The sequence below is a fragment of the Chaetodon trifascialis genome, chromosome 10 (genome assembly GCF_039877785.1).
Source record: "Chaetodon trifascialis isolate fChaTrf1 chromosome 10, fChaTrf1.hap1, whole genome shotgun sequence".
Classification (NCBI taxonomy): domain Eukaryota; kingdom Metazoa; phylum Chordata; class Actinopteri; order Chaetodontiformes; family Chaetodontidae; genus Chaetodon; species Chaetodon trifascialis.
Window position 1 is genome coordinate 3,523,810 of NC_092065.1, and position 23,345 is coordinate 3,547,154.

The 23,345-nt window shown below is 41.7% G+C and overlaps 1 protein-coding gene across 1 annotated transcript in view; it reads right to left on the minus strand.

The window, feature by feature from the left end:
- Nucleotides 1–23,345, minus strand: part of LOC139337884 (transcription factor SOX-6-like) — a 104,343-nt gene that overhangs the window by 66,518 nt on the left and 14,480 nt on the right. The window contains exons 2-3 of the mRNA XM_070972711.1: nt 21,099–21,168; nt 310–529 (exon numbers count right to left, since the gene is read on the minus strand). Coding sequence (XP_070828812.1) covers nt 310–528 — 219 coding nt within the window. The 5' untranslated portion in view covers nt 529; nt 21,099–21,168. The remainder of the gene's footprint in view (nt 1–309; nt 530–21,098; nt 21,169–23,345) is intronic.

Genomic DNA, 23,345 nt, shown 5'->3' on the forward strand with positions numbered 1-23,345 from the left:
GGTGTCAGTGTGTGTGTGTGTGTGTGTGTGTGTGTGTGTGTGTGTGTGTGTGTGTGTGTGTGTGTGTGTGTATACTTGCTTTCACATGTTTGTGCATGCAATTCTGCACAATCATCATTATGCATGAGATTTTGTACAACCTGTGTACCGCTGCATGTATTTCATGGGTGTTTTATGAGTCATGTGCCCTGAGTGTGTACATTCTGCGCACACACTAACCACATTTGTTTTATGGATTTGAGTTATAGCAACATATCTCAAGATAAGATATGGTTTATTTCTCAGCTCTGTGTGTAATTCAAGTCTCACCATCGCAGCAGGCACCATGTTCTCCCACTCTGCATCCGTCAGCTTCTCTCTGACTGGCTGCGGCTCGTCCGGGTGGGGTTGGTCATGTGAGGAGGGGGACGGCGTCTCTTTTGCGCCCTCTCGCTTGTCGGTGGCCCAGGCCGCATTGTCCTGGCCTATCGCTTCCTCTTCCTCACACGGGGGGTGGAAAGGAGGAGTTGCTTGCATAGAAGACATCATTCTGAGACGGAAAAGAGGAAAAGGTTTTAATTTTGTGGCCAGTTTTTAGAAATGCAACATGTAATTTCAAGAGATCTAAAGAAAGAATAAGGGAACTTCAACACACTCTTGTCAACCATCATGGAAGAAAGTTCAAGTGAGCCATGAATGGCTGGAGGCTGGTCTCACAACAATAAAGAGCGGGAGATATTTATCACCAGAGACGCTGCAACCTTTCAAAGCATTGAAAACAGTAATATGGTGTAAAAGAAAAGCTTTTTTCAAACATTAAGTACATTTTTGTATATAAACTCAGCAAAAACGTACAATTCCACTTCACTTAATATGTGCTTTCGTGCAGTACAGTTCATTAATTTTGACAATTTGTCATTTACTTTACTGCAATTATACTCTACTAGCAGACATATTATTATTATTATTATTATTATTATTATTGTTATTATTAATGTTTTCTGAGAATGTATTACTTTTTTACAGTAAAGCTTCATATCTATGCAACTTTTCATAAATCATGGCCCACTGAAATGTGCACAGTTTGAAAAGTTGTAATTAAGTGTTTCCATAGCTGCAGCTGGTTTACTGTAAATGAGCAATCAGCATGATACCATCAAAAATGTAGGTAGCTCTACTTCAGCCACCACTGGTTGCATACTGAAGCCACAAAAAACACTAGAAATTTCAGAGCTTTGCATTTGAAAAGTTAATTCAAAACCACAACTTTATTTAAAATGCAGACGCGGACACGGAGTGCTAAAGACTTAACTACAGCTAAGCCTCACACAACCAGTTTAAAGTACATATATTTTTGACATTTATCGGACGCAGTCATTCTGAGCAACTTATAATGACTGCAACACATTCCTTGCACACACACATGCACTCACACACACATCAAGCACACACTGCCATGGGGATAATTTATTAATCTATTAAGCAGCATCAAGGCCTCTCATCACCTCTGAGCTGCTAAAAAAGCAGATGCTGTGCTGCTGAGTTTCAGTGGAAAAATCGCTTTTTTTTCTAACGTAAGCCTCAGGCTGGGTGAGTCATTACGCTAATACATCATTTACTGTAATGACTTCCCTTTGTTGCACTATAGTTATGAGGACTTTCATTGACCACATTTATTCCCTTAACCCTCCTCTCTTATAGCTTAATCTCAGCCTTAAGTTTTTATTCTAAATCTTAACACAGTTCCACTTTAAAGGATTTTCCACATCATTCTGTCATTATGAGGCTAATTGGTCCTTGTAAGTAATAATACACACACTTAAACAGCTGCATAGGAGCAAACAATCATACACACAAAATTGCTGTGTGATATCTAACAATTTCAGCAATTTTCAGCAGAAAAGACGTCGGACTGTTATGAATCGCTTTTGCACTGATTCCTGAAGTCCCCACGAACACACACATACACAAATTTGTGTGAAGTAACAGAATGCTTCTTCATTGTTTGCGCTAAGTAAATCACAGCAACCTGTCCACCTCTGAAATATGCACACATCCCGGGTGCCTCTAAATGTAAATCTGACCCTCAGTCAAATGTCTGAAGGGAAAGAGCAAGGCTGCAGAGTGCAAGTGTGAGGAGGCCGCAAGAGAGGAAAAGAGGTTTACAGAGGGCTGATAAAGAGTAAGAGACAGAAGTCCAATGTCAGCGTGAGATCGACTGACAGAAAAACGATGAATAGAAGGGGAAAATGTGTAAAAAAGTATGAATAAAGCTGGAAAAGTGTATTCAAGCAGGGATCCAAATGGTGTGAGAATTACAGGTCTGTAACTGTTTGAGAAAACTCACATAGAGTCAGTCTGAGTGAGCTGCAATGTGTCATGTCAAAGAGCTCCTTTCTTCGTGGCTTTGAACGTTGTAAAGAGAGTCTGAGGGTCATGATGTTAGGCGCATGTCGTCTTTTACTTCCTGCACTGGAATGAAACTCTGTTACAAAGATGATGTCAGAGATGGGCTGTGTACAGTCACAGCATGAAAACTCTGATCTGAAGATGCTGGAGAACCATTAATAGTACATCGTAACTAGATCACTTTCTATTGTAGATTGGAAACCAAATGCAATACTTCTGAAAACAGATTTAAGTATCATCTTTTCTTGTCTTCAGGGTTTTTCTCTAACATCAGTTTCACAGGTTCTCTGGATTACTGGCCTCTAAACTTTGCAGGCTGTACCAGTAACAGAACTGAACATTAATCACTGTGAACTGGTCCAGATGAGAGCAAAAGCTATACTTGAAGCTGCTGTAATCAATATTTTTATGAAAAAAAATGGATCAATGGACTGTGTATGTGAAAGGGTAAGCTCTCTCAGCTCTACGGAACATTTTACCATATTACAGCAACTTCTCATCAGTGTCAGATGCAGCAGGCAGCTGATTTCAGCTGAAAAGCCCTAAAACCTTACAGTACGCTTTCTGCCCAGCACCAAGCATCAGTCAGGCATTTAGCAACTAGCCGGTGAAGAAACTGGAACATTTTGTAGATACAGAGCCAGAACAGTACTATGTTCACAGCCTCTTGAAGACACAGCTTCACACTGAAGCAAATGGCTGAGATTGGAGTGATTGCATGCTTTCAGTTCAGCATGCTTTGACTTGCATAGTTAGAACATTAGATGGTTGTTTGCATTTTACAAATAAAGGCTGTTTTTTTTGTTGTTTGTTTTTTTTTACCACCAAGGCTGCAACACCTGGTTGACGTCTGCCTGTCATGGGAGTGATAACAAATCAGTACAGTCATTTCACTGTAAGTAAAGGTGAAGGCTTTCCAATTATTTCTGCATGTTCTCTTCTCTGGTTTTATTGGTAGTTGATTTATTTTTACAACTTACCAACGGTGCCACGCTCCACCCATAGCCTAATTTGACTGATAGGAAAGCAACAGCTGTCAGTCTGAGGTTTCAGTTTCTCCAGACCTTCATTATTTTACACAGCGGTATGAGTACATGAGATTATAAGACCCCAGACAACCAACAAACAGCAAATTGCTAATCCATGATCAACTCCTGCAATCCACACTGGAGCGATGAGAGTGAGATGGGGAGCCGGGCAGATAGAAGGCTGAGGAAAGCCTATATTTAGCAGACAATATTGCTGGTGCTGTGTTTATGGGGGAGCTTAAGACCAAGTTTCTTGGAACTGGTGTCTCATATGGCCAGGAATGCCCAGCCCCATAACTCGCTGCCACTGATACGGTTTCATCATGCAACAGTGCAGGGGTTTGTTGGTAAGCACGCCACCAGGCCTTTTGTGATTGGCTGGGGCAGGAAAACAGTATACTTCACAGACTCGTCATCAAGCAGGAATCACGTTAGTGTTTGAGATGACTCCATTGTTTATCTAACATGGCAAATGTTAAGCTCTACTACTTCAGTGCTATGGAGTTAAGGGGATACAGTAGTTTTCGCCTGACTTTAAGGATGAATGATGACGATTTGTTTTATACAGCAAAAATGTACCTATTGTTAAAAGTACTGACCTTTTTTTGCACAGTTTAACTGAATTACAGCTGCTTCTAAACACAGAAACGTGTCTTCATGCTAATGATTTGGGAGCATATATAATATAAAAATAAAATAAATCATGACTTGGTTTTTTTTTTCAACATCAGATGAGAAAAATGATACCAGAGTGTGAGTGAAAAACAACTTCAGTACCAAACATCATCTGGTATAATGCATTTTAATAGAGGAGGAACTCCTCTCCAGCCCCTTTATACATTTCCATCAGTCTGCAGAGCTGCTGCTGTCAAGACATGAGGAAAAACAGAGAGCTACTGTACCGGACATCACTATTTTTGCAGAAAAACATCACTGCGACTTTTTCCTGTTCAGATTGCGGTTAAAGAGCACAACACTGCACTGCGCTATAAACAGATGCAAGGGCGTTATAAGCAAATAAGCATGTATTTTCCTTAATTTAAAAAAATAATAATAACATTTTTGTTGTTGTTTCTTCTGACTTCACCTGGCAATATCAGGTTCTTCCCCACTGAGACGCAGGAAGAAATTGAGTGATTACAGCTGAAGGAGCAACCTTCTCCCAATGAGACCAACAAAAGAATGAGCTGGGCGATGCGGGGTCCCTCTCAGGAAACAGTAATATGACGATAACAGTACACTGATAGCTGAAAAACAAATTTATTTTTCATATCACCTCGAGGCTCTCTGAAAGCCTTTGCATATTGTCAGACATTTAGAAAAACATTACCTTTTTTTCTGAAAGTGGTTCTCTGTCTAGGATATGTCTTGGAAGGTGATACTGGTGAGATTGCTTGCTTGAAAACTAAACAAAGCATGCACTGTTGATTGAAGAGTTTTAATTTTTCATACATTTTTTAGAGTTTTATGTGCGTAAAGTCAGGTGAGAAAAATCATCCCACAGGTAGGGTTAACATCTCAGGTGACTAAGACTAGCATATGATGTGTACTTACTGTAATTAATAATCAGAATGAAGATGTTCCCAGTAATGTTACTTACTGTTCTCTTCAAGCATTTTGGTTTCAGTTCCCTTCCCTCCTTTGCTGCCTCTGGGAACTCTTACAGCTGCTCAGAGGCGCATTCGACAAACAAAGTGTTGCTGGTGGGCAGCTAGTTAAGTCCCCTTCTAAAACGTGGACAGTAACTTAGAATCCCTTTGTGAGCGGAAGAAAAATGAAAACCGGGGTCGGAATTTGGCAGTAAAGTGTTGTTCAGATCTGGCCTGGAACCTGGCGACTTGGCAGAAACAATCAGGCATTGTGAAGCGTGGACGGAGAGGGACCTGTGACAGATGAGAGCGGGAGAGCGAGGGCCCCCTCTTAGAAAAACAGTACACAAAGCGCCATTCACAACCCAGGTCCCTTCTGCCACTTGTTGAACGAGAGAAGGGCTCCAACAAAGGCCTTCGACTCGACCAATTGGGTGTAAAATCTCCAGTCGTCCCAGCAGGATAGAACCGAGGAAGTGGGAAATACCAAAGAGAAAGAGAGACACTGAAAGACAGAGGAAGAAAAAACACGGGGAGGAAGAAAAGTGAGCATTTGTTTGTCTGTGAACAGCCCCAACAAGAAAATACAAGGAAAGAAAAGCAAAGGGAAACAGGTTGAAACGGCAAAACAAAAGGGTCTGTATTAGCAACCAGATTCTATAGCAACTCAAGCTAAATGACTGGAAAGATGGCATTACTGGTGGTATCCTAGCATCCATCAACAACTGCCATTCTGTGCCCTTGAGCAAGACACTTAATTTCTGGTTTATTGTTACTTGGCTATTATTTTTGGATCTGTACCAAGAACATCTAACTCACCAAAGATCTGGTGACACAAGAAAACTGTGTGAGCAAACACTGTTGCATTTAAGGGAACTCAAAAGAGACAAAAGAAGAGCCAAAATGAAGTGCCATAGACTGAGACGTCCTGAATTTCTGTCTTTTGAATGGGTTGTGCTAAAAAAAATGCTGGATGCTAAACTTCCATAATGCAACTTGATCTATCATGAGACCCCCTGCCTCCTCAATCCTACTGCTTTTAAACCTAAACCTGAAGATGTTTGGTGCCATCAGTGAAATTCTGTTGTTGTATCAGGCAACTCCCAGGTGTGAATGAGTGGCAGGGCATTGCTAAAAAGAATATGTGTGCTTGGTTACTTTCCTTGAATGAATGAATGAATGAATGAATGAATGAATGAATGAATGAATGAATGAATAAATAAATAAATAAATAAATAAATCTTGAAGAGCATTGGTCTTGTATGAGAACAGCTCTCCCAGCTCCTAAATCTCGGGTCTGTCAGGGCTCTCATTAGATCATCGCAGAGTGCTGCAAACAGAGGGCACTGTCATTGGTCAGACATGTGGAATGTGAACACACACGCTGCCCTGTTTTCTCCCAGAGATTCCCTCGGCCCGGCTCTTTCACCCAAAATAGAAATGTTCAACAGCAATGCCAGTTACTACCCCAAAGCAGCCCATTTCGTCACTGTTGTAACAGCAAGAAAAGCAGTTTTGTTTCCTGAAATTCCAACTTATTAACATGGATTTCACCGTAACAAGCAGCTCTGTGGCTAAAGCCAAGGAGTAGCAGCTCTTTTTTAAAGCTCTAGGTGCTTATCGCAAACAACTGCAGGTATTCTCTGACCTTTTCTTGACTCACATGAAACAATGAAGGGAGGTGGACGGAGGGCGGATGCTGTGCGCGATGGTCAGAGCAGCATCAAGCAGCATCAATCAGGTGTCACAACCAAATCCTTTCACGATTCTCAGGTAAACAGAAGTCATTGTGTGACCATCAGCATGTTACACTGAATGTTACACTGGAAGCTGGATGTATTTACCTTGTTAGAAAGTATTTACAACCACAAAGCGCTCGGAGTGGATGGACAGGAGCAGAATTCACAGTAAAACTGAATTAACTCTTATTGAACTGAGTGATTTCATTCTAAAACAGTAAGAATATACAGCAGTGGTCATGTGAAAACCTTTAATATTTGCATTTTTTTATTTACACCAAATATAATTAACCTCTGTAATTAGAAGAAATTAAAAAATTCTTAAAACGACGACAAAAACAACAAATATGCGTTCCTCAGGCTGGCCAGATGACACAAAATTTTCACCAGACAGCAACAACATGCTTCGTGTTTCATGAATGATCGTCTTTGTATCCTCTAGAGTTACATTTCCATCATTGGTTTGCTTGGGATAAACAGAGCTAATGGGGCATTTCTATGACCACTGACATCCAGAGATTTGTCCACAGTAAGGTTAGTGCTTTTACTGCAGTGTTTATAGTAAAACAGTCATCAAATTGTTTCCAATCAGGGAGAATCTGAATCATTGCCATTGGATTGGATTTACCGTGAATTTAGCCATGAACAGACCATTTGGTTATTTTATCTACAAACAGTTTCCAATTTCAAAAAAAGTCAATATATTAAATGTATAGCAGTTTCAATCCATTTTGCCCATAGCTGATGGTCACCATCACTGATGAGACAAAGAAAAGAAGCCATTAAAGTCCCGCCCACAGTGTTTGATTGACAAGTGGCGCCTGGGAGTTTCAGAGTGCAAACATGTTAGTCAGTAGGTCAGTGGTACAGCCACACTGCACAAGATCACACAGGAAGATGGCACTGACGAGCAGTGGATAGCTGGTTGGTTATTGGCTGGCCTATCAGGTGTACTGATAATTAATGTTAGCTCAGAACCCTAACCCTAACCCTTTAAATGAAATACCAAACTGACATGAAGACATGTCAGATGAAGTAAATTTAGATTTTACTGCAAAAATAGTCATTGATATGTTACAAGCAAAGTTTTTAAGGTAGTTAAAAAGCATCAATAATAGTGTTCAGTGGGTTCTCCTCTAACGTGGGTAGTTGCTTGGAGGACAATGTGGAGAGAAATTCACTTTATCCAGTGTCTATGGAGTATTTCAGTCCAAACAAACATTATAATTTAAGGATTGTGTCTCTCATCAGATGGACACCTGTAGCAAACACTGGGTTTGATGCCTCCATTAGCTCCGCTGATGGAAAGTCTTAATCAAAGCCAATGATGAAACACTAAGAAAATGATGAATGCATCCTTGTACGGTGGGTGTAAACACACACCGCTATGCCGGGTCTCTGTGTTCAGGGACCCGGACCAAAACCACAGACCCCAAAAAATCCAGAAGTGGCCTTATTGACCAACACCCTCCCTTGTGCTTGTTATTTTTCCTGGCATGCGAACACACCCCATGCTAACACAAATACAGTACACATATACATTTATCTACTTCATGGCAACGATACAGAGTAAACCATTGAAGAAACCATTGAAGACCAAAGTCAACACTCAGTAGCTCAAAAGGAGTGTTTGTCTGCTGCCTCCTGCCTACAGTAGTTAGAAGACCTGGTCAGTGTGAATATTTTGTCTGTTAGTCCTTAAAGTAGACCACATTGTCCCGGTAGCTATGCCATCATATAAACAGACAAATTCTGCCCATAAAACAGCAGATTAAATAGAGTTCTTAATAGAAACAAACAATTAACGTAGAACAGGGCATTTTTGTGTACTGGCAGTTACAGAAGACTAAAATAATCTAAAGAGAGTTGAACTTGCTTTTGGCTATTAAAAACTATTCTCCAGTCATGCAATAAGACTACGTATAGCCTGGCGAACACGTTCTGTATTTGGTTGCGGCCCAAAGACCAAAGACATCAGCAGTATACATCAGAAAGTTAAATCATCTGAAGTTAAAGGAGAGATCTGATACAGCAGAATGACGGACAGATACGTCTGTCTTGCATGCTTGTAGGTTGAGAACAGAAGTGGACCAAGATTAGAACCCTGAGGAACTCCACAAGTAGCTGTTCTGAGCTCAGAAAGGTTTTTTAAGGAGGGTCTGAACAACAGAGGTATTAAAAATATGACCTTTGAGGATGAGGAGCCATTATAAACAAATAAATGCATTAGACAATACAATATTTCATAGATAAGACATCTAAAGCAGAGAAGGAAGCTTTCATTTCACCAACACTGATCTACATCCCCGTTAACAGTCACTCTCAATTTTAATGCATCCTCTGTCTTCATTTAAGTCTCTACACTGACACTCTGCTATCATTCCCTCATTATCTCTCTTTCTCCTCACCTCTTTTCACCTCTGATCCATATCACCTTACAGCTTTTACCGCTTGCCATTTGACAAACACCTTACAGGAGGTAATACGATGTTTACCAGCAGGAGCTAATGCAGCAGTGGAACCACCACATGTCCTCTCACTTCAAGCCACGATCCTTATTATCCCACCGGTGACTTTTGACCTCTCTTGGATGAACATAATGCCACTGGGATGTGCAAATAAGCTGGGTGCACAAGTTTTAAGACTTGTTGTGCTTTGACCTGTCTATATAGTTGACAGAAGTTTAAACAAGGGGGAATCCTATTATCTTAAGAATATACAGGAGATGAAATTGTGAAGAGCCTGTTTTCCAAAACATTAACTGTTTCATTTATATGAAAAGATCTAACTCAGCATGCAACTGTATAACACTTAACATGTTTACTGCACTTTAAGTCAAATAAATTAAGAAGATTAAGTGATCAAAGCGGGTTAATTTCCCAAAGGGTTAAACATCAAATGTATCATTTTGCAGTGAAGTCTATTTCAGAGTGACATGAACAGTAGAAAGTCATGACAGCAGCCTGTGGCAATACGACAGCTGCCCTCACACATTTTTCAGAGTGATTGCATTAGCCCTGAGGCTAGTGGCAGGAAAAAAGTGAGCTTCAATAAGTCATTACAGGACACAAGGGTTTCACTGTAGCTAAGAACAACTATAAGACATCCATGTTTGCTGTTTTTCAGTGTAATTTACTGCGTTTGTCCATCTGCTGTGCACATTTATATAATTCAGTGAGCTGAGAGGACACTATGACACAGAGGGGCAAAATCCCTCTAAAACTCAACAGTGAGGAACAGTTACGTGTTGATTAGGTTATCATCTATTTATCAACTGCATTTAGATGATTTGAATGTTATGTTGTATCCCTTCATCTAAAACTTTGAAGTAAACAAAAGAATTAGAATCAAACAAGGAGCTCTAGAGTGTAACATCATCTGCAGGAGCATCCAAACAGGTGGCTTTTAGAGCGCCCAGGAGGCGTGAAAGCCCGCTAATCCCAGATTAGGACTGACAAGTCGTTTCACTGGATGCCCTCATTGTAATCCCAGTTGCCTCTCTATCCTCTGACAATAAGCTTTGTTCCCTATCTGAGAAAGAGCTTTGAGGATTTCCTCTGCTTTGTTAGCATGAAATGGCTGCATTATTCAGAGGCATGCTACTTTCAGATGGTCGAAAACAACATATTTTCATTCAATTATTGACTGGCCTGAATGTGTGATGTGTACAGATGGTTCTAACAAGTCATCTGTGCTCAGAACACATGATTTAATTTCTACTCTTTCTGGAAGTGTATAACTCCATCACTTATGAAGACAATGAGCAAGCGGAGATGTGCAGGAACGTAATTACATTTTTCTGACATCTCAGACGTTCATGTGACACAGATGGTCCAGATGGTTCAGAGTAAGGGCAACACTCACCCTGAATCCTTAAGTACAACTAATAGCATAAAATGATGTCTGCATGCTTTATAATCTCAGAAATTAAATGTTTAATGCCATTTTTTTATCTTGTCCAGATTTTATGACATATACGTTCCAGTTCATTATGCTTATGACATATGTAACAAGTGTTGTTGTCCCTCGGGGCAATATTTGCACATTTGTTTCAGATTTGGCTCCAGAAGCAGATGAACTTCTATTTCCACCTCTTTGACTAATTCAACTTCATTCCGTCCTCCTTTGCTAAATGAGTGCTGCATAGGAGTATGTTTAACGTTTTTCTTTTTTTTTTTAAGACAAATAACCCAAGAACAGACCATAAGAAGAAATGAACTGATGGCTGCCACAGAGAAAAAGGACCAATTAAATGACCAATTAAAAACCTAACAAATCAGGTCTCTATTGCAATCTACAGCATCTAAACAACAAAGGACAAAAAAAACTCCTCTGTCTCTTATCTCCTCTATGCTGTCAGGTCTCAATGTGGTCATGGTGATGTATACTGTAATGCAATTTAAGTTTAATTTATTGTCTACCTTACCTAATAAAAGTTTTAAAAGATTACTTTAAATTGCACAATAGTTTTTTGTTTTTTTTTAATCTACATATGAAGACTTGAAAGCAGGTGGAGGATACATGAGGGAGGTAATGCTGAATCAGCAGAGGAGCACCATGAAAACTTGAAACACCATGAAAACCTCTCCTGGAGCAGTTGTCTTGTTTGGTGCTCAGAGGCATGTCAGTGTCCCCCGGCATGTCGAGCTGTCACAATCCAGACTAATCCTTTCCACGGTGTGTCCCCTGCTTGGGCTGAAGCCGCTCGTTACACAGTGTACATGAGTGTGTTTGGCTGTATGTGTGTATTATGGGAAACAGGCTGGGTGATTTGAAACAGTTATGTGTGAGTCGATAAGATATATCTGACACCGGGACGAGCAGCCTATATACAATAAACACATGCTGGGCAGCAAATGTTGAAGAGGCCGTTCTGTGGCCGCTTTAGACTGAGAAAAAACTGAGGAAAGTAAATAAGTCACGCTCTAACCTTCTCTGGAATATGAACATAAGCGGCAGTATGTAAAAACACATGTACACATGCATACATTCTCGAGTGGAGAGAGGTGTGAGTGTGTGATGCAGGACAGAGCCTCTCTGCACTGCACAAGGTATCCATTGTCCTTCACCAGCTCACAGCGAATGCACATTGTTCACGCTGCACAAGGCCTCACTTTAAACCTTGCAGGGCGTTAATCTAGCCAATCACAGCAGCTGTTATTCACATGGACTTAAGCCCTTGAATCAGGGCAAATATTTAGGACTCAGGAGGGGTTGTTCAGTCCAACATTACGGACGGTCAAGCATCAGGTAGTAAAGCTTTCACATCAACAAATTTCCATTTTGCAGCTCAGTTTCATCAATGTAAACAATACAGTAGCATTTAAAACAGTAGTGATTCTATTGCACGGACGGTTCATAAAAGCTTTTACATGTGTTGTTTTGAAAGGCCAATGTTGATCGGTCTCTAATGAGAAAAACGTTCTGGCGTGCAGGACGTGCGCCGTATGTTTTCAGTTAGCTTGGAATAAATAGGAGAAGAACTGTATAGCGACAGCGACAAAAACAGAACACCACAAACAAACTGAAACAACAAAAAAATCCAAAGAAGCGTGCGTCACAGCGCGGCCTCCGCTGACAAAGCTCCATCACCACAAGCAATAAGTAGCTAATTTAAAAAAAGAAACTGGAACTGGTGGATTACGACTCAGCAAATGTAAAAATATCCTGTCTCTTTCTTTCTCTTGGACTGCGAGGGTACCGGTTCCTCGTCCAGCTGTTCGGATTTTTATCGCAAGTGCCACATCTCAACAAATCTCTCAGGAGACTCACGCAAGACTTTCACAGTTGCTGGAAGGGAGCAGCATTTTTAATAAAGCTGCGTGTCTATGTTGCCTCCACTGGACTCTGACTCTCCCTCTTTCTCCCTCCATCGCTCTCCCTTTCGAGCTGTTTCTCTCTCCATCACAGCACTGGACTTGCAGGCTGCAAATCACAATTAGGGGGTTCATTAGATATGGCTGATTTATTAAGACCCAGGGCCTTGTCTCTAGGCCTTTCAGCTATATATTAGCTAACTACAAGATCTCATACATAGTTATGAGACATCCTGTTTACTGTATGGCATATGGGGTCATATGCCAATAGACATTAATTATTGAGTAAGACACCATAGGTTAAATTAATAGCATCCAGATGATAAATCATTTACATCTGTATATTTTTTTCCTCAGCAATGCCTGTACACAGTACTTTTGACTGCATATCTAAAGGCATTCGTTCAGCAACGACAAATTGGCAGCAGCATCAAAAATCTGTCTCCCTTATCAGCAAGTGATCCAGCATTTGAACAGGAGCCAAGCATTTTGGAGCCTCATCCAAAGGCTTTAACAAACATACTCTGGAGCTGCTTGCCCCCTTCAACACACACACATAAATTTGGCCTGTGTTCATATCACAGTTACTCCAGTCTTAAGTGTCCCTGGCTCACATAATAAGGTTTTGTTTCTCCTGTAAATCAAAGTGCATTTATCGCAGCACATATCAGCTACTATCAACAATCGCCTATAAACACAGGACCCAGATAAGATGGTGTACATACTCCTTCATGTCAAAAAGTAATGCTGTCTTAGTGTGGTATAAAGGGTTAGTGTACGAATACCCCATTTTCTGACCTGCTATTCCTGTTCTGCCAAATGTGAATGATTGAGTTCAATAAAGATCATTAACATCAGAAAGGCACCACAAAAACATTCTGAAACTGCAATCAACATCTTTTGATTTCCAGAACAGCCCTTCACTAACTGGGCCTGCATCCAAAATCATTTGTTTCTTCTTCTCCTTCTCTCTTTATGTCTGTCTTTCCTACACACCAACATGCCAGCTCATCCCCTGGCACCTTATGGGCCAGATCACTGAGCCTCGAGGGGAACTATAGAAATAGTTCTGGATTAGTTACAGCTTGAACAGGTGAGTTCCGACTTGTTTGGACCTATTTATAGCTTGTGTGAAATCCTATTGTTAAGAATAGAGGAGGGTTTACTAACACCGAAAGGGTGGGAAGAAGAGACAGAGAGAAAGACAGTCTTGGCTCGGTCGAAAGTTTTCCTGTTCTTAATCTAGATGGTGATCTGGTCGGAGGAGAGATCAATTAGACCAAGTCTAATAACATATGTACATACCTGTAAGGTAAGATAAACATCACATGCAAAAATCTGACTCTTGTGTGTGTTTTTGAAAAGCACTTAGAGCACTAAACCATTTTGTCATCTTGTCAGCATTTTTCAGTTGCTGACTTTTTAAACTTTTTTGCTTTTTGGTCATAGAATTTTCTCAGTTTACAGAGAAGCATTGACAATAAAACATCCTTCTACAGAATTTAAAACATAGATAATGATGAATTAGTTAATAAGTTAAATCAAAATTGTGTTACACAGTGACATTTTCATCAAGCATTATAAAAAATAATTTTTTTTTGTCAAATTAGCAGTTAAAAACCTGCAAATATTCAATTTACTATCACCGAGGACTGAGAAAACCAGCAAATTTTCACATATGAGAAGCTGGAAAAAAGGTGAAGCTGAGTGAAATTTCTGTTCATCAACTCATAATTTCAGTTCATGCACGCTCAAAAGATCTCAACCAGTGTCTTTGACACATGCTGTGAATGCACACAGCAGTTAGCAGTGTAATTAAAGTTTTCAAGCAGAGGCACTATCCTCACACACACTTTCCTCTGGCCGATTCCCCGTACATGACTAATTGACGGTGACACAGAACAAAGGAGAAGATTAGGGGATTGAGCGTGTGACACACAGCCACAGGTCAGAAAGCGGTTTAGTCTCTAACTGTGATTACGGACGGGCAGGTGTCACCAGAGGACACTGCCGACGCTGCTACACCCTGCTGGGCTGCTCGCTCCCATCCCAGTGGGTCAGGTCTGCTGAGTTTGTGATGTCCACCGAATGGCAAAGAACGCCTCGCTACAAGTGTTATCCAGACCAACTCCAGAAGCACTGCAGAAGGGCTTTAGCACAGAAGTGATGTGAACTCATTGGATGTGACACCTCCTGTCAGAACAGGCCCATGTTTCTAAAACCTGACTAAATAAACACTAAAATCCAGCCACAAGCAGCCACCATGTGTCACTGCCTTTATTTCACTATAAAAAGAGTATTACCTTCATGCCTTATTGGTAATTAGTATGAAGCCGTAAACTTAAATCAGGGACACAATTCTCATTTCTAAAAAGTTAGTGTGTTAAGAGATAATTCATGGCACAATTGTCTACTTTGAGCTCTGAGGCTCAAGCGTGTCATTAGTTCTCCTTGTCCGGCCTCTTTATCACACAGCCTCTAATTGCTCGATGGCTCAGTTGATTTTGAAGCTAACCAGGAGCGATGTCATCCCTCCGCTCTCCCCACAATGGGGCTCATTGGATTAAGTTCGAGCAGGCTTTGTTAAAAGCTGGTGCAAATCTAATCAAGGAAGAGACCTCAATTATGCTAGCATGTACTTAAATGATCAGATCACTGAGAATGGAGACGGGGGTTGGCCAGTGTAGGAATGTAATCAGCAGCCATTAAGGCCAGTTCATTTTGGCTGACGGCAGCTTTAAAATGAGATGTACGTTTTTTTTTGTTTGCTTGTTTTTTTTCCCCACTGTAATGAGAATGCTGTAATTATGAGGATGCGGTGTTGTTGTTGTTTGCTTGTGAGCTGCATTCAGGGTCAGTAAAATAGTGTTCACAAATGGGAAGCTGCCACAAGTCTCTCAGAAACAGGTGTTAGCAGTGCAGCAGAAGCGCTGCTGAGCTGGTGCTTTGTTTCTGCTAACACAGGCAACGCTGCATTCAAAAACAAGGGATTAAAAAACCCGCTGTTTTTTAATAAATTGTTGAGGGAACTCAGCTGAAAAGCTGAAAATAACCTTTTTTCCAGCAATGGCATGTTGAAGAATGCAAAAATAAGAAGAGGCAGACTGTTGTTTGGAGAGAATAATGTGCTGGATCACCATGATCTGAGGACCAGGTGGCATCCCTTGTAGCCCAGAGCACAACAGCTGAGATTGACCGTGACCTCTGACCCCCATGACCCCTGACAGTTAAAACAGGAAGCAATTATCCTGAATGTCAGCGAGACTGGTGGGATTCTTCAACAGGAGGCCGGTGCAGATGACAGTTGTCACCGGAGAAAAAAAAAAAGTGGAGCTCAAACATGCAGAGAGACTGTATGTGAGAACACAAACTCACAGTACGCACAAACTCACAGTACGCACACACTCACAGTACGCACACACTCACAGTACGCACACATCAGGTTTCTGTCCAACTTTTTTACTGCCAGTTGTGAAAGCTGAGTGGAAACTTTTCCTCAATTCATATCAAACTTTTTACACTTGTTTTTTTATCCATGAAGAAATTCTTCAATAGCGACGGAAACACACTGAATAATCCGACTGAACACTGAGTATCTTCATTTCACAACAGTTAAAGACAAGATTTGGACGGCCAGAAATGTTGAAATATTGTTGCAAAATCCGTTTAATTTTGCAACAGTTACTGATAAATTCTTGAAGCTGTTTCTGTAGTTGTGATGTCCGTCAGAAAGTTCTGTTTGATACTGGAAGTGCATCAAAATGAGTTTTTCAAATTATGGTCTCATATATTTTGTTCTGTTCTTTACTTTTTTAAAAGCACAGAACAAAACACAAAGCGCATAAGCACAAAACACTGATTATACACAGTTATCTGTATATTATCATTTTCAAATACAGAAAATAAATAAAATTAATCACTAACAGAGTCCAGCGTCCCTGCAAGAAAGAATTCAAGAAACACATTTGCTCTCATCTCACTGCAACATTTTCCCCGCTGTCCTCCAGATTCAGTCTTGCCAATTCTTCATGTACTACAGTTCCCCTCCACAGCCAACTCCTACGCCTGGCCTGGGGTGTGTGTGTGTGTGTGTGTGTGTGTGTGTGTGTGTGTGTGTGTGTGTGTGTGTGTGTGTGTGTGTGTGTGTCATGTTCTGAAGCATCTGCACCAGCGCCGAAGTCCATCAGCCGTTTTTTCTTCCATCATAAGGTTAATACTTCAGAAAGAGTGAAAGAAGCTGGTTTTAACAGAACAGCAGAGAGATGAAGGGAACACTCTCTTGTTAGGAAGAGCAGGGAAACAGATGAAGGCATGCCGACCTCAAGATGTCTCTTCATCATTCTGATAATCTGGTCTATTACATTTGTCAATACATCAATCTCTGTGTCTCTCACCATGTGTGTACAGCATGTATATCTTTATGAATAACTCTGAAAACACATTTGAGGGCAACTGAGACCGTACAAACCCCATATGTAAGACATGATTCCCAAAAAGTTGGCATGCTGGTTCAAACATAAATAAAAACAGGATGCAATTATTCACAAACAAACTGTGATTACTGAGTACAGTTCCTGAGTCCATGTATGAATCTCCTTCATCCAATCATGTGTTCACAAAGTGGTGAACCTCTCTCCATCCTCGCTTGTGAGTGACTGAGCCTTTCCAGGATGCCCCTTTCATACCCAATCATGATGCTATCACCTGTTACCAATCAACCTGTTTACCTGTGGAACGATACAAACAGGTGTTTTTGGAGCATTCCACATCTTTCCCAGTCTTTAGTTGCTCCTGTTCAGAATAAGCAGATATTTACAAAAATAATTTATTCATGTTTCAAACAGTATCCCAACTCTTTTTTCGAAACGGGCTTGCACTCAAATTGTGCTCACTTGACATTTCAAAAATTGTTTTCCATCATTTAATTCTCATTACATGTCAGCTGACACCTCTTGATTGAGAATAAATCCAGCCGTAGTATTTACACCACTGGAGTGTTTTTAGAGATTTGACTGTTGTCTCCAGGCACCTCCACTAACACAACAGGAACTCTACCCCTTCCTGTCTTCCCACCAGCCAACACTGGCTTTTACTCTACACCATCAGATCACAAACTTCACCTAACACCATGAGTCCCTGAAATGTATATCATTTCTTCTTATTAAAATGGTTACTGGTTGGAAAACAAGATCACCTGGGACCCTCTTTACATACAGGACTGATTTTGCCTCCCTCAGCTGTTGAGGCACCCACAGACACTGCAGTGCAGAAGACCAGCAAACAGTGGCCACCTCCAAGTAGATATGAGTACACACAGAGGCCTCCATGTGAAGCAGGTTGTTGCTGAAAAGGAGCTTGCGTCCCAGAAGAGTAGCCCTCCCCCAGATAAATCAAAGGTTAAAGTATAGATCCATCCTCGGGCTGCTCTGCTCCTTCACCTCCCTCCTTTCTCACTCTGCCTCCTCATCTAGCCTGTGCATTACCTCATCAGAGGAGGATCTGCCTAAAGCCGCAGCGGTCACACAACAGACAAAAGCGCTCATCTCCAGGAAGCCGCTGCCGCTGCCTGTGGTTTTGGAGAGAGGAGAAGAGAGGGGAAAAAGTGACTCAGCCCCACGGCTCCTTTCTTCTCTCTGCCGACTTAGGGATAAACGGAGGGATAAAGCACAGGGGGAGATAATATTTAGAGCAGGCCCCATTTCAAGGGCAATAGAAGAGAGAAAGTGGGGTATGAGCTTGGGTGGTTTGGGACAACGCCACAAGGGTCGGTCTATACTGTTACTGGCAGAGGGCCTTGCACCGTGGATTAATGTGTAAGTGGGGAGGAACCGCCGCTGGCCCGGCCCTGCCTTAAAGCCCCGGCCGCTGCTGCTCCTCGAGTCTCTTCAAAGCAAACCAGATGGGCCTCAGACGCGATGTTGATGAGGCATGAGTGTGCAAAACACAAACATGCATGCAAGCACAAACACAAATAAATTGACACAGACACAATCTGCAAAACAACTGAATACATAACACACAAACATATGTACTTGTCGCACATGTGCTGGTGAGCTGGCACGCATGAACGAATGTGCTGACTTGAAGCATGGCCATAGCAGATCGCTGAAGTTCAGCTCTCTGTTCCTGCAGCTAAATGGAGCTCCTCACTGCAAACTTGCAAGGGATTCTGTCCACTCAAGACTTCAGTGGACATTTCACATGTGTGGAGAAATCAGATCAATTATCTAAATGTCAAAGCGCAAGAGGACAGAATAGCTAACTGTTCTCATAAGGTTGAGCACTGTGCTGCATTACACTGCACCAAATTTTGTTAGATGCTGCCCATTAGCAGTGCAGATTTGTCTTACACTGTAACGCAGAGAAGTTCACATACGAAGCTGAAGTGAAAGGCAGAGGAGGACATTGTTCTTGGGAAGCCAAACAGGTAACCTCAGTGAATTCATTAGCTCATTAGCTCATTACCTTGCCACAAATGAGCCCAATGACTGCTTGCTGTCTGGTCACTTTTCTAACTCTTTGCAAATGACTGCCATTACAGCAACCATGTGTAACAACAGAGCACTGCAAATAGGCCAAAATGATCTAAGTTGTATTAAGTGGCTGGAATCTTTTCTCAAGCTGGTACTCGCAGCTGCATTTAAGACTATGAGTTTGCAGTCTCAGCATATGTACACATATACATCTCAGATGAAAATGCATACAACATGCAAAAGTAAGAGATTGTGTGAATTCAGGGTTAAATGACCTTGGATCTTATTCACCAAATCGAGCACTAGCAGCAGATTTTGGGTATACAAATAAAAATCTGGATCTAGTTCTCCACGCTCTAAAGGTAAACACACTGTAACCAAGATGAACCTGTTTCAAGACAGATTTTGTGAGCTGGTGATGTCAGGTCATCTAAAACATTAGTCATAGACACACCCCAGGTCCCCAGATCAAAGCCATTAGATACACAGTGTAAGTCAAGGTCTTGAACTTTGCAAACCCTCCAACACACAGCATCTCTTCCTCTTCCTTCTTAAGTCCCATACAACAAAGAAACTATAAATTGTTGCTGTCATGACAAGATTGGTACCCTATGAATGTGTACATAATGTTGTTAGGTCCACTTGTCATCTTACCGCCATGTAATCAGATTTGTAAAGTAACTGCATGTTAAAAGACACAATAATGTGATTTCAAGTTTCCAGATGAGTTGATAACATTAAGTCAGTTTGGTGGAATTAAAAGGGGTCCTAAGTGGTCCAGTTTTCCCTAATCCTGACACAATTCCTTTCTTCAAAAGCAGAGAAAAAAAGGTTTGAGGGCCATATTAATTAGTGGGATGTTGCATTCCTTTACTGCTGCGCAGTCATAAAATATCATCTTCCAAAGCATCCACAAAATATCTGCCATCAGATGTTACACCAGTCATTTGCACTCAATCGATAGTTCTCACTATTTTTGAACCCTCAAAGTCACAGGTCGCATGGATCAGCAGGTTGTGACCAGTTCAACCACAGTGCTTCTTCTTCCTCAGATTGTTGTATTTGAGGCATGAAAAGGCAAAAAAAAATCAATAATTCACAAGAAAAATTTGGTCTTGACCCCAAGATTGGGAAGCAAGAGCCATAAATCAAATCTCTGACCAACCTGCAGGACGCAGATTATAACCAACAACAAAACGCCGAAGCTTGTCTGAACATCCACCAGCGAGTTGCCAGTGAGACTCAAACAGGCCACTTGTTGACCTAGCAGTGACACAGCTCAAGGGCCACTAGAGAGGGCCTTAATAAGTATTCTTAAACAGGGGGATTAGCCAGATGGTCAGATCACTCTTTTCTCCAACCTCTCCCATCTGTACTTTTCATATGTCTCCCGCCTCTGCTGAAACCATTGAGATCGGCCACTGCGACCTCACCAACTTAATTTCGGCTAGTGTTACCTACAGCACTATTTGACTCCAGATATAATCTTTATTGCTCACAGAGAGAAAGTCCATTAAAAGGCATACTGTAGGTCCCGGCGTTGAAAGGTTCCTGGAGTGATGCCTGTGAGAGCCTTTAAAAGACCCCTTTCTTCACCCAAGTGAAAGCAGCTATTGAGGGCGCACAGGGCTGAATACTAACCGGAGTGGAGGTCTGCATTTGCTGTGAAACAAATCAAAAGCGTTCTGTATGTACCGAGGAGAGAGAGGCAGTGGACATGCACAGAGTCAGCTACAGTTTTCCTTACACTCACTCACACACACACACACACACACACACACACACACACACACACACACACACACACACACACACTGAACTTGTGCGTGCCGCTCTGCTAACACAACCACTGGTGCAAAACGAGGTGTGTTCAAACACCAGAAAGAGCTGCTCCACTCTGTTTTGAGGAAACAATGACGTGTCCTCTGTGAAAGATTATTATCTGCCATTTGGTGGAGGTAGTCATCCAAAGTGCCGAACAATGGCACGAAGGCATGCACTTGCTGGCAACGTTACAGCACGAGGATATGAATATCATTTGCATCAATCAATTAGAGGAACTTACAGAAATAAGAGACTTCAACTCCAGCACCCTCTTCTCACTTGTGGATGACTTTAAAATTCATGAACGTCACCTGGAAAAGAAGAAAACAGAAAAGTATTACTGCCATGTTTCTTTAATAATAACTTCTGTGGAGTGTTTGTAAACATCAGCATAAACTAAAGGTGCATTGTTTTGCCACTTACATCCAGTAGTATCTAACCACAGAGATAGTTTTGATTAATTTGTCCAGGTTGCCAAGACGTCTGGTACTCAGATCTCGTCCTTCAACCCAATACCATGAGTTGAGAGTCAGAGGAATTTTATTTTACAGTTGGTTTTCCCTGTTTTGGTAGAAAGCAGGGATGCTGTTTCTGGAAAGAGATTATTCTTAAATTTGTCGCTGTGAGCACCAAAACACAAATTCCATTCACTGATATGTGGAGGCAGAGATCTTAAAGCCCAGTGCCCCGGTGGGCTAGTGAGATTTTTCTGATAATTTGTAATTTGGGGGAACCAACCCTTTAACGATGAGTGTGTTGCCATTGGAATCAGGATACATTTTAATGAATACTGGTGAAATTCTTCACATCCCGCCAACAAACTGAGGTTTGACAAAGTATGAAAATTTGAATTGGAAAGTATTTTTGGAGCCCAGTGAATGCACTCCTGACCCACCTGAGGTCCCTCTGTAGTGGACGTTCAAGACAGAACAGAGGTCCTGTGTGACGTCCACAGCCGAGCCAACAGAGGATCAGTGTGTTCCTCACACAGCACTTTCACTGCACAAACACCGGCACACACTCAGCCACGCAAAGTCTAACAAACGACAAACAGCATGACTCTTGTACGCAGCTTTGAAGTTGAAAAATTGGCCACAATTTGTCTTAATAAAGTTAGTGATGCCCGATATTTTCTTTGAGAATTGATTCCAATCAGAGCAGGAAAAAGAATCACTCTCATCAGGTGGATCATTGGTTTTTCCTGGGCTTAAACAGACCACTCAGAGGGCTGACCTGGGGTCAGTCTTATTATAGCTCACACGCACACATGCACACATTACAAACAGACATTTGCTGAGGCAGGGGGTCATAGAAAACAAATAATAACATCAAAGAGGTCAAACTGCCGACGGAGCGCTTTGAAGGTACTGTGCTCAGGACGGGACCGCCCTGAGTCGGCCTCAAATTGAGAGAGGATGGGAACTGGTCTTAATTGTTCATGGGAGGCTGCTAATTAAAGAAAGAACTGAACTGGATAAGGAGAGACTTCAAGAGAGTGGCTGTGTTCATGCAGACAGGCAGCCAAACACAGCACAGCAACAGCTCTCTGACACCATGCATCATGGCGGCGCCTTAACACAGTATCTAAGTTGTACAAAGAGCGCAATAGAAACATGCCTTTGATTCCACAATTTGAGGCTAATTGAGAACAATGAAGAAAAAAAGCAAACACTGGGCATGTATGATCTTTTATTCATGTCTATAATCAACCAAATGATTCTCTCTTAGATGCATTTTTTCTCTCAGGGCACAATTAAGGGCAATTCTGACCAGAACAACTCAAAGGCTTGTGCGCTAAGAAGTTCTTGTGATAATAATAACGATAACAAATAGTCTGCAAAAAACACACTTGTGTGAAACATCCCTGCTAACATTTCTGTGAGATGCGACTTCTTTCGACTTTTTTTTTTGTAGAAGAAGCAGAATTGCCAGACAGAAGTCGAAAAGGCAAGGACTCTTAAAGCCACCCTTTCAATCCCCTGAGCACCGTTCACACTCTGCGGCTCTTGATGACCCGTCTGAACATGTTCCAGATGTCTGCAGAACCAGTTATTCTGTTTCTTCTGCTTTTTTTCACCCCCCTCTCTCCCCTTCATTCCTCCGCTCCACACGCCCTGCCACTCATCTGCAGATGGCAGATCTGACACCTGGAGGATGCTGGGTAATCAGAGAGACAGCTGGCTGCCCAGCAGAGGAGGCTGCTGCACAAACACACATGCTCACACACACACACACACACACACACACACACACACACACACACGCTCACACACACACACACACACACACACACACACACACACACACACACACACACACGCAAACACACACGCAAACACACACACACACACACACACACACACAAACACACACACACATACACACGCTCACACACACACACACACACAAACACACACACACACACACACACACACACACTCAGCAGCAGCCTCGTGTGCAGGCATACACTCGCATTCACGCAAACATG